We start from the raw sequence: 16,472 nt of genomic DNA, 5'->3' as shown, positions 1-16,472 counted from the left end.
CTGTCTTATGTGGCTGGCAGTGGCTGAGGGAAAGGATGGACGCCCTCTCCACTATGGATTTTAATTACTTGCAATTTTTCGGCCTGCCTTTCCACCCCACTTCCACCTCCATCACCAGCTCTCAACCTCGGTTACTCATTGGAATCTCTTACTGATTCTCTGGACCCATCCTTAGAGATTCTGATTGAACTGGTCTGGGGTACAGCATGGCATGAGATTGGGGTATGTACCCCAGGTGATTTTAATGAGCAACCAGGGCTGAGAACCACTACTCTTAACTGTAAGCCAGCTCCTCTTTTCCCTTTGGATTTTATCTCCCTCACATTGTGGTTATCTATGTCTAGTTCTTCCTTCTTCCTAGACTGTGAGCTCCCACTGGCCTTCCAAACAACACAGGTAGCACTTTCCAGCTCATCGCTGACAGAAGTACCAGAGTCCCACCGTACTTGGAATATAGGTTCTATAGCTTTTGCTTACAGAATCAAATGAGTCAAAATCACCCTTGATAATCCCTCAGGAAGGGTCTGTTCTGGGAGCCTGATGCCCTATCTCCCCATCACCGTCTACGTAGGTAGTTTCCTCCTGGACTGGAACAGAAAGCTGCCTCTTCCTCCACCAGGCACCAGAGTTAAGTAGGTGGTTGTGTTTAGGGGCCATGTTGCATAAAAAATACACATTTAAACACATGCCTCACCCTCAGCACAGCAGGAAGCTCATGCCTTGAACAGCCCACAGGAACCAGTGACTGACCCTTATGGGAGACACACATCTCCCATCTCACACCTACTCCTGAACATATGGTCCTTACATCCCCCAGTGGGTGGAATCGCCCACATCATTTAAACTTTTTGTCAAGGATGGAGAACTGAATTCATGTGCAGTCCTATATGAAGCAAGGTCCCTCCACTGCACATTTCCATCCAGCTCAAGCAGGTCTTCCCCTTCTTTCTCCCTGTCCCACAAGCAGCTGGCCCAGCCTCTCCCCTCCCTGACCTCTCTTCCTTCCCTCCTAAGGCTGATGTGTTCTAGGACTCTCATCTGTGGCACCTCTCATTAACTCTTCTTCCTAAGAGCTCTCATGGTGAGAACTCCTTCCTCAATTGGGGGAGATGTGGCCCAAGAGGATTCCCTCTGTGGCTCTGGTAAGGTGGGGGGGTGGGAAGTAAGACCTCATCCAGGCCTTGGGGGCTGGGCTTGCAGGGCACAAAGGAACAGAGTAAATGATCAGTTTTTTTTTTTTAATGCATGCATTCATAACAATGGAACTTGCATCCGTTTCCAAAGGACCCCACCCCCACCCCCAAGATAAATTCCAAAATGAGATTTTCACCAGCTCATCTGGCACCCCAGGCCAGGCCTTCTGCCACACCAAGCCACACCAAGCTCATGAGTACTTATTGGGCCTTTAATCTGTAACTGCCTGGCCACACTCCATCTGCCCCAAGATGGTGAGAAGGAAAAAGATGTAAGGCCAGGTAGGCCATGCCAGCTCTCAGTCCAAGAGGGAAGGCCTAGGTCAGGCTGGGGCCTGAGCAGGGGGCTCCCGGCCCCAGGCGATGAGGGAGTTGCTGGCCTGGGCAAGCTCAGTGATGGACACCCGGCCCCGCTGTCGGATGAAGTTAGCCACCGCAGCCAGTTCCTCCGGGGTTATGTAGATGAACTTGCCCCGGTCGTCAATCACACCTGTGGGGACATGCAGGTTGTGGTGCTGAGCCCTCCCCACATGCCCAGCGACCCACCCACTCCTCCTGCCTGCCTGCTTGGCCTTTCCCAGCCGTATCCAACTTTGGCAAGTCAAATCAGGCTTCCTTGCCTGTCCTTGTCACCCAAAGCCATCACCAGGCCTTGGCACCCTCCTTGTTGAACTGCATCCCCCTTCTTAGTGCCCCTCCTTGTACACTGCTCCCCCACCCGGGGTGCTCATCCTAGCCTCGCAGCCCCACATGGCTAGACATTCCCCAAGGCCAGGGCCCGTAGTGACACTGTCCTCCTCTCACCTGTAAGAGTTCCCTCAGCCAGCAGGTCCTGGATGCGGTTTATGGTGTCCTATGAGGAGAACAGTTCTCAGAGTAGGGACAGGTGCTGCCATCCCCAGAAGAGGTACCTACAACCTCCCTTCGACCACAGCCAAACCTCTCCTCTCCTTCTCATGGCCACCCTGCAATGTGACTCCACGTGTCTCCTTTGGAGGGCCCTGGAGAGAAGGTGCTCTGGTCCTGGGGTCTGGCAGGACCCCCCACCCCCCACCCTGAGAGAGGCTCCCTTCCAACCGGAAGAGAAGTGGTGACATTTGGCTGAGAAGGCTGGTATGGCCTGTTGTAGGACAGCTGTCTAGGTAATTGGATTTGGGCTGCTGGAGTGATGGGGTTCAGACCTTTTTCTTTTTTTCTCCCTAACTGCTTTCCAACTAGTTATAAAGGCAGGATGCCTGGGATGACAAGAGATTCCTACAGTATACTCACTCTTGGCTGGGGGTAGGGGGAAGGGGCATTGAGACTCTCCATCTTTAGGGCAGGCCCTTTCTGACAGCCACACACATTCCACGGCTGCACTCCACATTCAGGCCACCCTGCATGGCTTACCTGAGTACGCAGGCCCACCTGGGAAGCCAGGTCTTCCAAGAGCACGACCTTGGACTGCTACAAACAAAGGGAGGAGAAGGTGCGAGGCTGAGCTCGGGCAAGTCCTTTTCGGCACTGGAACCCTCTGAAGTTGGTGTTCTGATCTGATCTGCTCTGGGTGGCTAGACACACACTGTGCAGATCCTATGGGAGAGCCTTGTTCCCCTCACACACTACTCACACACTCTCCCAATCACCCATATAGAGACATACGCATTCATAAATGCTCCCGTTCCCCTGCTTGTGGGCAGAGATCTGCCCCCCAGGCCCTTGTACTGAGGACCACCCTGAGACAGAAACACACCCGGAGAACCAAGCACAGCTGCTGGCTTCTCCTCTGCAACCAGAGTTGTCTTTCTAACATCTTGGACAGGTTGGAAGGGGAAACGCCTCAGAGATGAAGGGGAGGAACGACAATCATCAAAAGTTATTTTAAAAAACCTTTTCTGGGACTTGTGTTCGCTGAGAACTTGCCAGGACCAGGCACTGAGAAGGTGTGGGAGAAGCAATGTGGAACAGGACATGGCCCACAGCCCCACCAAGGAGAAGGTGAGAATGGGGAGAACAGAGCAGATAAACAGCCCTAATAAGCCAGGACCTAGGCAGCTCCATCTTGCCTCACCTTTGCTCCCTGTTCCCTGGCCCAAAGATCACAATGCTGACATGCCCATACTTCCTGTCACCGTGCTCTTCACGTTGTATGAGCCCTCAAGATAACTGTCAGGAACACCGGCCAGCACTTTGCACACACAGCCATGTGCCCGCAAGCTTCCCTCACACCCTCAGAAGAAACTTTAGTTCCTGGGGGCTGCAGCTGAGGGTCCACTGCTGGGCCCTACCTGCATCTGCCCCGTCTCCCTCACAAACAAAGAGCACGCGACTTGTGAGAAGGCGATCTTCTGCATCTCTGTGAATCCTCCACAGCAAATGAGCTGGTGGAGGGCTGACAGGGTGACACCTCCCCAGCTGCAGATGGCGTGAGACTGTTCGAAATGCCAAACTGAACATGTAAGCAGGGAGGCAAGTGAATGGCAGCTGGGCCAGGGCGTGGGCAAGTACCAGGTGACCTGGCCAGCTGGCCTCTACCTACAAAACAGGGAGTGGGTGCTGGGCTCCCAGCAACAGCTCAGAGTGGGATTATGGAGTCACCCCAGGTGGTCCCTGAAAACCTTGTCTGAGGGGTTGCTGGTGCCAAAAGTATGTCTGGAAAAACTAATCAATCAACCAACCCAATCCAATCAGAAGGGAGAGTGGACCAACGAGATCGAACTACGGCTGAGCCTCATGTAACTGCTGTGCACAGAAACGTCCCTCCAGTTCTGAAAGCCTAGGATGAAAGGGCCCATCCCCTTAAGCCAAGAGGAAGGTGGGTAGGCTGAGTTTTGGAAGTTCTCCTTTTCCCTATGACAGGAGCTCTGGGACAATCAGCTAGCGTAAGCTGGAGAAACTTATACTAAACTCCAAAAGATCTTGGAAAACACCAGAAAATGGCCCCTCCAGAGAGCTGTTGAAAGCAAGGATAGGAACTGCCCTGGGGGTTCTCAGGTCTCTGCCTTGTGGGGGCGGGGACTGAAGCTGATGCAGGAGGGCTTCCTGGAGGAGAGACTCAGGCTTGTGTTGCTGCCCACTGAGTAGGTGGGGACAGTGAGCTCCAAATAGCAGCAGGAGAGTGTGACATATCCTGCCCAGGGTTGCAGCCCTCAATCTAGTGTGCCAGGGTGGAAAATGGACTCTATGAGAAAAGAATGGTCACAGTCTGGGGGAGCCTCCTCCCTCTCAGGAAGCCCCAGCCCCTACGCTGTGAGCCTAGCCCCTTGCGGCTAGGAGGTATCTAAACCCTGCTCTCTTTTGGGAGAGGTGGGGAGGATTATGCAAGCCCTGGCTCCTTGGCACCCCTAGTACCACCCCCACCACCGCCTCCGCTCCCTCTGTACTCCTTCCCTCAGCCGCCTCTGCACCCCTAAGCTGCACTTGAAAACCTCTCCCCTCATCGCATCCTTTGTGGGAGAGAAGTTGCTTAGCAGCAAAGCAGAGCAGGACATGCTTATGCAACCGGAGCAGTATTCAGGAGGCCCGTGCTGCAGCTGCAGACAGAAGGGGGCACACCTGCTACCCTGCCCTAGATTCCAAAGGAAACATCTTCCAGTATCCCGTGGAAGACCCAAGTTCCTGGTCAGGGGCACATGGCAGGGGATGTGGCTTCACCTCAGTATGACAGAACTGGTAGAAAACACATGTGAAGAAACTTGAAAACACAATGACTCACAGAGCGTGGGGTCTGAAGAGCAGGGAAACTGTCAAACCCTAAGCATGAGGAAGCGATCCTATCTCCCACACAGATCAGGTCCTTCCCTACCTTTGGGGTCAGAGGAGAAGGGGCTTTCCTGGCCAGGAATGTAGCAGGCCCACCTGCTCACTCTTGCACAAGCTTGAGTGACATGTGTGCAGACCCCCCTTGGGCCTACCCCCTCCAGGCCCTGAAGATGAACCCAACATACATACAAGAAGCAAGCAGCTGACACCCAGGTTCTGCTCTGCATTTCTTACCTTAATGTAGTTGATGAATTCAGCCAGGAAGCTATGGGACTAGAAAAGCAGAGAAATCAAGATGAGAGTCCCCCTGGCAGGGGCCACAAGGGTCTATGCCTACCCACCTGCCCAGCTGAGTGCCTGTTCAACCATCTGGGTGAGCAGCAGAGCCTCCTGTGGGGAGGGGATCGAGGCACCACCTCTCCCAAAGACAAGGTCTCGGCCTCTAGAGCCTGCTGATCCTGATGCCCACCCGCCTCTCACTGGATGACCAGGGAAACAGGCAAGGAGCTGTGGGGTGTCTGAGATGGGGGTGTCCTGCCTTTCTGGGCTCAGGGAACGTTTCCTAGGGGTGGTGGACCCACCTGCTCCTCAGTCATGGTCTCGCCTACACCCTCCTCCTCCACCACGAAGGTCTCCTTCAGTTTCAGATACTCTTCATGCTCCCGCTGGGCCTGCTCCTCCTGGGCCTTCCTCTCCTCCTCTTCCTGTAGACACAGAGGAGGAAAGAGTCAGATAGAGCGGCCACCCTATTCTGTTTTGGTCCTTGCTGCTCCCAGAGGCCAGAGACAGAGCTCCTTCAGGACCTCGATCCCTCTGGCCCCTAAGCTAAACAGCATGATCCCTCTTCTCAATCAGTTCTATCACCTCCCAGACACTGCTCAGCATCCCTCTCCCTGAAAATCCTGCCATGAACGCCGTATAATATCCTCCAGTCACCCCCTCCCACATCCTGCCCTGTCATGTCCAAGCTTTGTGAACAAAACCCAGGTTCCATTTCTCATCAGTCAATCATCCCTCTAGCCCACTCCAATCTGGCTTCTGCACACTCAGCTCCACCAAAATAAGTCCTGCTATGGCCTCACCCATGTCCTCTACCCACCAAAGCCAAGGGACAACCATCAGGCCTCATACCCCGGTCCTCTCAGTGGCCTTGGGCAGAGCCTACCATCCCCTCTTCCATCCCTCAGCTTTCAGACCCTACCCTCTCCTGGATTTCCTCCTGTTCCTTGGGTCATTCTTCCCACCGCCTCCATCACTCAGCCCAGTCCCTTCTCTCTCCTCCACTCTCTGCACCACCTCACTATGCCCACAGCATCAATTATGCCCTAATGAAAAACGAATGAAATCCCAATAATGTGTTAAATTCACTTAATAATAACGCATTATTACTAGCTGTAAAAAAAATACCACAGTAAGGTATGATGTTAATAGTAAGGGTATCTGAGTGCCAGTGACTGATGCTGTTGTATCCCTACACAAATCTCTCTTCCCAAACAAACGACTGCCCACATGGCACACACACTGAGCTGTCTCACAGGCACCTCAAATTGATGATGTCCCAGAAAGACCCTGTGATCTCCTCCCCACACATCTGGTACTCCTCCTGAATCCTCGGCTTAGCGAATCTCACAGCTATCTGGCCAGCTGCCCTGGTCAGAAATGAGGCTCCATCTACCACTTCTCTCTTTAACTTCTGGAAAACTGCTTGATCCATCCACCATCACCTAGTGCAACAGTCTTGCCCCAAACCAACCCATTTCCCAGGATTCTCAGAGAAAGATCTATCTTAAACATGACGATAAAGCTGTGACATGGAATATACAAGATGAGCCTGGAGCATTTTTCAGTGTCAAAAGTAAGAAAGCACTCAAAGAAGAAAAACAATAAGGGTATGTCAAAGGTAAACAGGGGTCAACTAAAAGCGCTCCCAGTAGCCAAAGCTAGAACAATCTAAGCAAAAAAGTAAATAAGATAGCACTGGATGGGACTTCACTGGTAGTCAGGTGGTTAGGACTCTTCATTTTCACTGGTGAAGGCCTGTGTTCAGTCCCTGGTTGAGGAACTAAGATTCCACAAGCCATGTGGCACGGCCAAAAAAAAAGATAGTACTTGGATTACAATACAAAGTGCAAAACAGATATTCATAAGTCATATCCATGTAGATACAAATAAACTGAATAAATAAAGAAAAGATAAATCTGTACAAATGAATTTTAAATACTTCATGTAAATACTCTCCTCTTAAGTAGATGGAGCATAACTCCCTACTTCTTAAGTGTGGGCTGTGCAGTAGCTTGTTTCCAAGAAACCATGGGAAGCAGAGAAATCTGGCAAACATAATCTTGGCCAGGTGATCAAGGTTAGCATACAAGTGATAAGTCAAGTTGATAACAGGAAATCTTGATATGTTGTGTTGAGGATGGCACTCCACCTCTGGCCTTCCTCCCAGAAATCCATAACCCCTATTCTAACCTTGACAATAACATAAGCCGAATGCAAATAGAGGGACATTTTACAAAATACTTTCCCAACAGTTCTCAAGACTGTCAAGGTCATCAAAAGCAAAGAAAGTCTGAGAAACTATCACAACTCAGAGGAACCTAAGGAGACATGACAACTAAGTGTAACGTGGTATCCTGGATGGGACCCTGGAAAAGAAAAAGGATATTTGGGGAAAACTACAGAAAAGAAGACTCTACACATGGACATCACCAGATGGTCGACACTGAAATCAGACTGATTATATTCTTTGCAGCCAAAGATGGAGAAGCTCTATACAGTCAGCGAAAAGAAGACCGGGAGCTGACTGTGGCTCGGATCATGAACTCCTTACTGCCAAATTCAGACTGAAACTGAAGAAAAGTGGAGAAAACCACTAGACCATTCAGGTATGACCTAAATCAAATCCCTTATGACTAGATAGAGGAAGTGAAAAATAGATTTAAGGGGCTAGATCTGATAGAGTGCCTGATGAACTATGGATGGAGGTTCGTGATACGGTACAGGAGACAGGAATTAAGACCATCCCCAAGAAAAAGAAATGCAAAAAAGCAAAATGGCTGTCTGAGGAGGCCTTACAAATAGCTGTGAAAAGAAGGGAAGCGAAAAGCAAAGGAGAAAAGGAAAGATATTCTCATTTGAATGCAGAGTTCCAAAGAATAGCAAGGAGAGATAAGAAAGCCTTCCTCAGTGATCAATGCAAATAAATAGAGGAAAACAATAGAATGGGAAAGACTAGAGATACCAAGGGAACATTTTATGCAAAGATGGGCTCAAAAAAGGACAGAAATGATAGGGACCTAACAGAAGCAGAAGATATTAAGAAGAGGTGGCAAGAATACACAGAAGAACTGTACAAAAAAGATCTTCATGACCCAGATAATCACAATGGTGTGATCACTCACCTAGAGCCAGATATCCTGGAATGCAAAGTGGGCCTTAGGAAGCATCACTATGAACAAAGCTAGTGGAGGTGATGGAATTCCAGTTGAGCTATTTCAAATCCTGAAAGACGATGCTGTGAAAGTGCTGCACTCAATATGCCAGCAAATTTGGAAAACTCAGCAGTGGCCACAGGACTGGAAAAGGTCAGTTTTCATTCCAATCCCAAAGAAAGGCAATGCCAAAGAATGCTCAAACTACTGCACAATTGCACTCATTTCACATGCTAGTAAAGTAATGCTTAAAATTCTCCAAGCCAGGATTCAGCAATATGTGAATCATGAACTTCCAGATGTTCAAGTTGGTTTTAGAAACGGCAGAGGAACCAGAGATCAAATTGCCAACATCTACTGGATCATCGAAAAAGCAAGAGAGTTCCAGAAAAACATCTATTTCTGCTTTATTGACTAGGCCAAAGCCATTGACTGTATGGATCACAATAAATTGGAAAATTCTTCAAGAGATGGGCATACCAGACCACCTGACCTGCCTCTTGAGAAACCTGTATGCAGGTCAGGAAGCAACAGTTAGAACTGGACATGGAACAACAGACTGGTTCCAAATAGGAAAAGGAGTACGTCAAGGCTGTATATTGTCACTCTGCTTATTTAACTTATATTCAGAGTGCATCACGCAAAATGCCAGGCTGGATGAAGCACAAGCTGAAATCAAGATTGCTGCGAGAAATATCAATAACCTCAGATATGCAGATGACACCACCCTTATGGGAGAAAGTAAAGAAGAACTAAAGAGCCTCTTGATGAAAGTGAAAGAGGAGAGTGAAAAAGTTGACTTAAAGCTCAACATTCAGAAAACTAAGATCATGGCATCCGGTCCCATCACTTCATGGCAAATAGATGGGGAAACAGTGGCTGACTATTTTTCTGGGCTCCAAAATCACTGCAGATGGTGACTGAAGCCATGAAATTAAAAGATGCTTACTCCTTGGAAGGAAAGTTATGACCAACCTGGACAGCATATTAAGAAGCAGAGACATCACTTGTGAACAAAGGTCCCTCTAGTCAAGGCTATGATTTTTCCAGTGGTCATGTATGGATGCGAGAGTTGGACTATAAAGAAAGCTGAGCGCCAAAGAATTGATGCTTTTGAACTGTGGTGTTGGAGAAGACTCTTGAGAGTCCCTTGGACTGCAAGGAGATCCAACCAGTCCATCCTAAAGGAGATCAGTCCTGGGTGTTCATTGGAAGGACTGATGTTGAAGCTGCAACTCCAATACTTTGGCCACCTGATGCGAAGAGCTGACTCATTGGAAAAGACCCTGATGCTGGGAAAGACTGAGGGCAGGAGGAGAAGGGGACGACAGAGGATGAAATAGTTGGATGGCATCACCGACTTGATGGACATGGGTTTGGGTGGACTCCGGGTGTTGGTGATGGACAGGGAGGCCTGGCGTGCTATGGTTCACGGGGTCGCAAAGAGTCGGACACGACTGAGCGACTGAACTGAACTGAATGAAATCCCAATAATGTGTCAAATTCACTTAATAATAAATTATTATCAGTTGTAAGAAATATACCACAGTAAGGTATAAGATATGATTTTTTTTTTTTTAAGATATGATGTTAATAGTAAGGGAACTGGGGTGTAGGGGAGAAGAGCCCCAGAATACTTTAGATGCATTATTAGAATCAATATTCAGAAAAGTAAACCCCGAGGCTGGGAAAGATTGAAGACAAAAGGAAAAGGCGGCGGCAGTGGCGGCAGAGGATGAGATGGTTAGATAGCATCACTGACTCAGTGGACGGGAATTTGAGCAAACTGTGGGAGACAGTGGAGGACAGAGAAGCCTGGCATGCTCCACTCCAGAGGATCACAAAGAGTTGGACACGACTTAGTGAATGAAATCTTCTGCTGTGTTCCAGCATCCAGAGCCAGGCTTTCCGGACATCCAGTGTCCCTGAATAACAAGGCCAGTCAGAGGCCAAAGGTACCAGGCTATGGGGTCTTCCCAGCTGGGCAGCCCGGGCTCTTATTCTATATACCCCACATCTTTATGGTGGTGCCCTTCTTGGGCACCTGATTCTCAAAAGGAAGGAAGCACCTGGCAAATGAAGGCTGATTCACCACCCTTACTGCAGTGGTCTCCATTCTCCAAGCATCTTCTCTCTGCCAGGCCCTGAACAGAACCTGGTACAGATGTGATCCATCTCTTACACTGTTCTTTAATGGTCCAAAGGGCCTCAGGATTCAGAGTCCCCCCGCCCCACCTCACCTCTCTGACCCCTTTCCTTCCTCCTTACCCTGCTCTAGCCACTCGGTCTCAATGTTCTTCAAATGCTTCAGGTGTGTCCAATAAATTACATGCAGAAAATTTCAGTTTCAGGCTCCCTTTTTCAGCAGCAGCTTTATAGAAGCTGTGCCCAGAACACAGGAACCAAATAAATCATGGCCTGCACCAGGCTCACGGCCCCTCTTCTAGGCTGCAGGTGTAGGGAAACTGCATGGGACGCAAGAGGGCAGCCCAGGTGGCGCTAGCGCTAAAGAATTCACCTGCTCATGCAAGAAATGCAAGAGACGTGGGTTTGATCCCTGGGTCGGGAAGATTCCTTGAAGTAGGAAACGGCAACCTGCTCCAGTATTCTTTCCCAGAGAATTCCATGGACAGAGGAGCCTGACGGCCTACAGACCATGGGGTTACAAAGACTTGGACACCACTGAGCATTCACGGGCACGCACACGCACGCACACACATACACACACGAAGCAAGGCTCCCTGGACAGCAGACAGAAGTCAGCATCTGGGGCCTGGCTCACCTTCTGTTCCTCCTCCAGGCGAAGCCGTTCCTCCTCCTTCTTCCACTCTGCCTCACGCTGTGACTCAAGGCGTTTCCGTTCTTCACGCTCAGCCTCCTCTGCCTGGAGAAAGGCTTTCATAGTTGGCACATCTCCACCTCCAGCCAGAGCCTGCCCACCTCCCAAACAGGCCAGGTCAGGCCAAAGACTACAGTTGCAGGAGACAGAGACAGACAAGCATCAAACACCCACCCAGCATGAGGGGAGGGTCTGCTACATAGGAGACAAGGAAGGCAGGGCCCTTTCCCACCTCTTTGAGCTGCACCCCCATCCCTCCTGCTTGCCTCACGCTGGGCTTTTCGTGCTTGTTTCTCCTCCAGCTTCCGTAGTTTCTTGGCTCCAATTTTCCCGGACAAGTGAGTTTCCACTGGCTTCTCTATGTCTTCTTCTTCTTGGGCTGAGTATGGTCAGAGAAAGACACGTCAGGTCCTGGCCACAGAGGACAGATGATATTCACTTTATCCCTTGTCACTCTCCTTGAGGGGGATTTCCTTCAACTCACTTGCAAATACCACTAGTCCAGCTCTGCCCTCTTAAAGCCTCTGCCATGCAGAAATTTGTCTGGGGTGTATGTGTTAGGTTTGGGAGAGGGGTGAGGGAACCATGGAGCAAGAAAACAGATGATAAGATTAGACGCTATATAGCCATAAACAGGGCACTTGAGCCCTTGAGTGAAGCCCTCAGAGGATGAGTGTGCCCCCACAAGGAAGAGTGCTGGGATAGAAGAAGTGGACTGAAGAATTCTCTAGGTCAACCTAAAGATTCCTGCCCTCCTGTTTGGACACTGAGAGCCAAAATGAAGGAAGAAGGGGTTGGCCCAAGGGAATAGGGATCAGGGTCCAGAGCTGCTAGCCCCCAGGGAAGAAAGGATGGGTCCTAAGTCTCCCCTAGGGGCTTCCCTGGTAGCTCAGTGGTAAAGAATCCACTTGCTAATGCAGAGATGTGGGTTCACTCTCTGGGCTGGGAAGATCCCCTGGAGGAGGAAATGGCAACTCACTCCAGTTTTCTTGCCTGGGAAATCCCAGGACAGAGGACTCCATGGAGTCACAAAAGAGTCAGACACAACTTAGCGACTAAACAACAACAAAGTCTCTCCTAACCACATCCAAGGATTTCCAGACATTCCTCCCACACTACAGCTTCACATTGCATTCTTTTGCCCAGCTTTGGGGTCACCTCACCCTCTAACCCAGGCCCCTTCTCCACCAGGTTGGGCCCCTCTCACCTTGGATGATGGCCTCCTCCTCATTCTCATCAGCCCAGGCCACTCGCTGCGCTCGACGCTGGGCCTGCAAGCGGCTGCCCAGGTCTCTCCGGCGCCGGGGCCTGCCCGCGGCTCTCTGCTCCTCGGGCTCTAGGGGCTGAGGCCGAGCCACTCGGCCTGCTACTGCTGGTTCCTCTTCATTGTGCAAAGGCTCTTGGACAGCTGTAGGGAAGAGAAGCACCATGATTCTCTCTGGCAGCCCAACTCACCTCTTGGCAGGGGGAACAGCATCCTGGAAACCTCACCCTCCTCTGCTCAACTTCCTCCAAGCTCCTGCTGTCCACAACAAAGTCCTAATTTCTCAGCCCGACTTTGGAGTCTTTCATAACCCAAACCCTGACCTTGGTCCAATGCAGCAAGCGCACTCCTTTCCTCCCACCTCTGTTGATACCTTTCTTTCCTCTTAAGGCCCCACCCTTCCAGCTGACCCATCAGGAGACTACCACCCTGCAAAATGGAGCTGTTCTACCTCTTCCAGAAGCCCACCTTGACCTCTCCAGGCCTCATCTGAATGAATGCCCACAGCAGTACTGTATTAATCTTTTGCTTAACATCAACTGCCACGGTTTTATCTGGAACTCCAATCAGAGAGCAGACCCGACCGCGAAGTCTCTCCTCCCAGGAAGACTTGTTGGCTACTTGCCTTACCTCAGCTTCTCTGTCCCCTGCCCCTGGCAGATGCTCCGAATAGCTTGTGGGCCGAAGGAGGTGGAGGGACATATACACAAACTCATATGCCGATAAAGAAATGATGGGGAGGGGGCCAGGGTGGAGGATGACAGGTGTATCTGTTACGTGCCCTCGCAGCAGACACGGCCTTCCGGGCGGGGTGCAAAACAGGGAGGAGGGTGCAAGCACACATGTGTGTTCTTGAGGGGTAAGGAGAGAGCTTCCTGGAGCCGCCTCATACTCTTTCCTGTTCGCAGGTAGGTAGAAAACACTTAGGGGCCCCCTTCTCGTCAGCTGCTCTGGACCCGGCCTGGGAAGCATGGGAAACCCCTGTGGATCCCTCAACGGACGCAGTCGGGGGCTGCCTGGATAAAGGATGGTAGTGTCTACCAGGGCCTGGCCCTCAGGGAGGGCCAAAGGGGCGAGAAGATGAGAGCACGCTCTCTTTGGGGGCCAGGAAAAAGGTGTGGGACCCAGCCACTTGGTCCACGAGCAAGCATCTGCACTGCAGCGCCCTGCTGGCCTCCGCTTTACGCACGCACGCTCAGGCGTGCGGCCTGCGGCAGGCGGAAGGCGCGGAGATCTGCTCAGCTGCGCCGGGCAAGTCAGCGCATGCGCATAGGCCGCTGCTCCACGGCCTACCGAGGCTGAGGAGACAAGAGGACGCGCGGCCCCACCAGCCCTGGCGCGGCGGCATCTCCTACCTGCTGCCGCCCGGCCCCGGCTGCGAGTCAGGAAGAGAATAAGCCCGACAAGCAGAGCTGCCACCGCCAAGTACACCACGGGGGACACCATGACGTGGACTTCCAGGTGGAACCAGCGCGTCACCCTGAAACCCGGGATCTCCCAGGCCCCGCCCACCGCACATGTGGCCCCTCCTATTTCCTATCTAGGCCCCGCCCACCTCTCGGCCCCGCCCTGGCCTCACTAAATGGAGAGGCCCTAATTTTTTTTACATCAGTCTGCTGTACAGCACAGTGACTCAGTGTGTGTGTGTGTGTGTGTGTGTGTGTGTGTGTGTGTGTGTGTGTGTGTGTGTGTGTGTGTGTGTGTGTGTGTGTCTGTGTGTCTGTGTACTTTCTGTTTTAGGGTTTTGTTTTTCTGTTAGGGTTTGGCTGCACAGCTTGTGGGATTTTCAGTTCCCAGACTAGGGATTGAAGCAATGTATATTTTCAAAACAGTAAACAATACCAGGACTTCCTCAGTGGGTAAAACTGGGCACTTCCAATGCAAGGGGCCAGGGTTCAATCCCCGGTCAGGGAACTAGTGCCCACTTCCTGCAACTAAAGATCCCATATTAAAAAAAAAAAACAAACAAACAACGATCCCATATGCCACAACTGAAACTTAGACCTGCTGCAGTCAAATAAAAATAAATGTTAAAAAAAAAAACATGCATGCAACCATTCAAATACTAAAAAATTAAATAAAAGGAACTATTTCAGAGGTAGAATTAATAGGACCCGACAATCTCCTTTGAAGGCAAGAATTGTCCTTTTTCACTTAACTTAGTTTCCTCCACAATGAGGGAAGGGCAATTCCAAAGAGATTATTCCATCATAATCCTAGCTAGAGAAATAAAAATTCACATATTTTAATTCTAGCAAATTCTATTTAATGAATGAATAATGCAATCCCTTTCATTTCTGTTTAGAACAACAAAGAACCTGTTTCTTCACATGTTGGATCATCAGTTAGGTAAAGCAATCAATATGTCTCTGTTTTGTCTCGTTGTTGCCTAAGAGGATTTCTGTCACTTGAAACCAAGGATCCTGATTAAAGATCACACATACACAAACTTCTTCATACAATTTTTGGTATTCATATATCTCCTCCCTCCTCACCAAGTTCTTGGGTTCAAAGAACTTCAGGTTAATTGACTGCTTGATTGGTTTGCAGGATCTTAGTTCCCATATCCTCAACAATGAAAGCAGAGTCCTAACCACTAGGCCACCAGGGAATTCCCCAAGGCCATCAGCTTTAGAGTGAGGTCTATCTCACTCTGTGAATACTCACTTCCAATACTCCTGCTTAATAACCTTTGTGGGCTCCCATATCTTGCTGAGGAGCCCTCAACAAACCTAGGTGGTTCTCTCAGCCTCCAGGGTTCCAACTGTCTTTGTGCTGACCATACCACGTGGTACTTGTCTGTAGTACACCAGGTGCCTATACTCAGTCCTTAGAAAGCTCCTCCTAGCCTGTCAGGAGGTCAGCTTTGCTGAGCTGAACCTCTTTTGTGAACCATCTTCACATGCCTGAAGATTCACCATGACATCATGAGGAAGACATATGACATAGACCAAGGGCATCACTTCCTGATCTAACCCACTACTTCTCATGTCAACTCCAAAGAGACTGGCAAATCACCCAGTAGAAAGGGATCATATGGTAGAATCACATGGTAGAATGGGAAATTCCAGGACCTGCATTAGGACATAGTAATCTCTTTTGGCCTGTGCAATATTCTCACTATGGTAGTCATTGAGCAAAGGGTTTTTTAAAAAATAAACATGTTCCCCAAGGAGAAATTCTAGCATGTAAAAAAAAAAAAAAAATCTGATAATCGAGATGATCAGATGTCTTTAACAGTAAACAAAATAATTCATCCAGGCATTGCCAGCTCACCAGACTTCCCATGATACTCCTGACAGGAGCTGCCTCACCAGGAGTAAAGCTGGCCCCGAATCTGCCCCACGAAGGAGACAGACAGCTGAATTGTCCAGTGCGAGTGTCAGCAGTGGGTTAAGGCCTATGGCAAGGTGGGTCTGCTGGGGCACTTTCTACTCTTTGCTGTGTTGGGGATGAAAAGAATTAGCTGAGAAGGAACTGGAGGGATGTTGTAATAAAGGAACTTAAATACTGAAGTCCCAAGTCTGGGACATGGGTGAAAAGACCGGGCTAGATTAAGGCCATGCCAAGTTTAAAATCACAGTCAGATAGTTCGGAGCTGGCAGGCAAGGCAGAGCTAAGGAAGCCGGGCTGAAGATGAGATCGGGATAAAGACCCAGGTTAGGGAGCCCTTGTCCTGAAGGAAACAGTTCTCAGAGACAACTTTAGAGGTGCCAGCAGTGAAGGCGAATCGTCCAGAGCCTAGGGAGTTCATCACAGGCCTTGAGGTAGGCACGAAGGGTTTCTTTGCCTCCTCGGTGCCCCTGCCCCAGAGATGGGTGAAAACAGGAGTGGGGCAGGTGGTTAGAATAGTCTCTTCTGGCTTTGCCGGGAGGGGCTGGTCTCGGCGCACTCAACCGCCAGTGTCCGTTGCTGCTGCTGCTAAGTCGCTTCAATCGCGTCCAACTCTGTGCGACCCCACAGACGGCAGCCCACCAGGCTCCGCCGTCCCTGGGATTCTC

The 16,472-nt window shown here is 50.2% G+C and overlaps 1 protein-coding gene across 1 annotated transcript; it reads right to left on the bottom strand.

Annotated features, from left to right (window-relative positions):
- Positions 1–1,224: 1,224 nt before the first annotated feature.
- DDRGK1 (DDRGK domain containing 1) lies at positions 1,225–13,993 on the bottom strand. The gene is made up of 9 exons (XM_043479938.1): positions 13,827–13,993; positions 12,415–12,615; positions 11,474–11,586; positions 11,151–11,252; positions 5,516–5,638; positions 5,169–5,207; positions 2,583–2,639; positions 1,998–2,046; positions 1,225–1,683 (listed from the first exon to the last, which is right to left on the bottom strand). Exons 1-9 carry the CDS (start codon positions 13,915–13,917, stop codon positions 1,517–1,519), a joined length of 942 nt encoding a protein of 313 aa, XP_043335873.1. The 5' UTR covers positions 13,918–13,993; the 3' UTR covers positions 1,225–1,516.
- Between the last annotated feature and the right edge of the window lie 2,479 nt (positions 13,994–16,472).

This window comes from Cervus canadensis, chromosome 10 (assembly GCF_019320065.1).
Source record: "Cervus canadensis isolate Bull #8, Minnesota chromosome 10, ASM1932006v1, whole genome shotgun sequence".
NCBI lineage: Eukaryota > Metazoa > Chordata > Mammalia > Artiodactyla > Cervidae > Cervus > Cervus canadensis.
This window is presented reverse-complemented; position numbering and strand designations above follow the sequence as displayed.

Excerpts from the sequence above, each read along its gene's own strand:
- DDRGK1 (XM_043479938.1), bottom strand. The coding sequence starts at position 13,917 with ATGGTGTCCCCCGTGGTGTACTTGGCGGTGGCAGCTCTGCTTGTCGGG. Across the intron at positions 12,616-13,826 it reads CCGGGGCCGGGCGGCAGCAG|CTGTCCAAGAGCCTTTGCAC; the intron begins GTAGGAGATGCC and ends TCTTCCCTACAG. Across the intron at positions 2,047-2,582 it reads AGGTGGGCCTGCGTACTCAG|GACACCATAAACCGCATCCA; the intron begins GTAAGCCATGCA and ends TTCTCCTCATAG.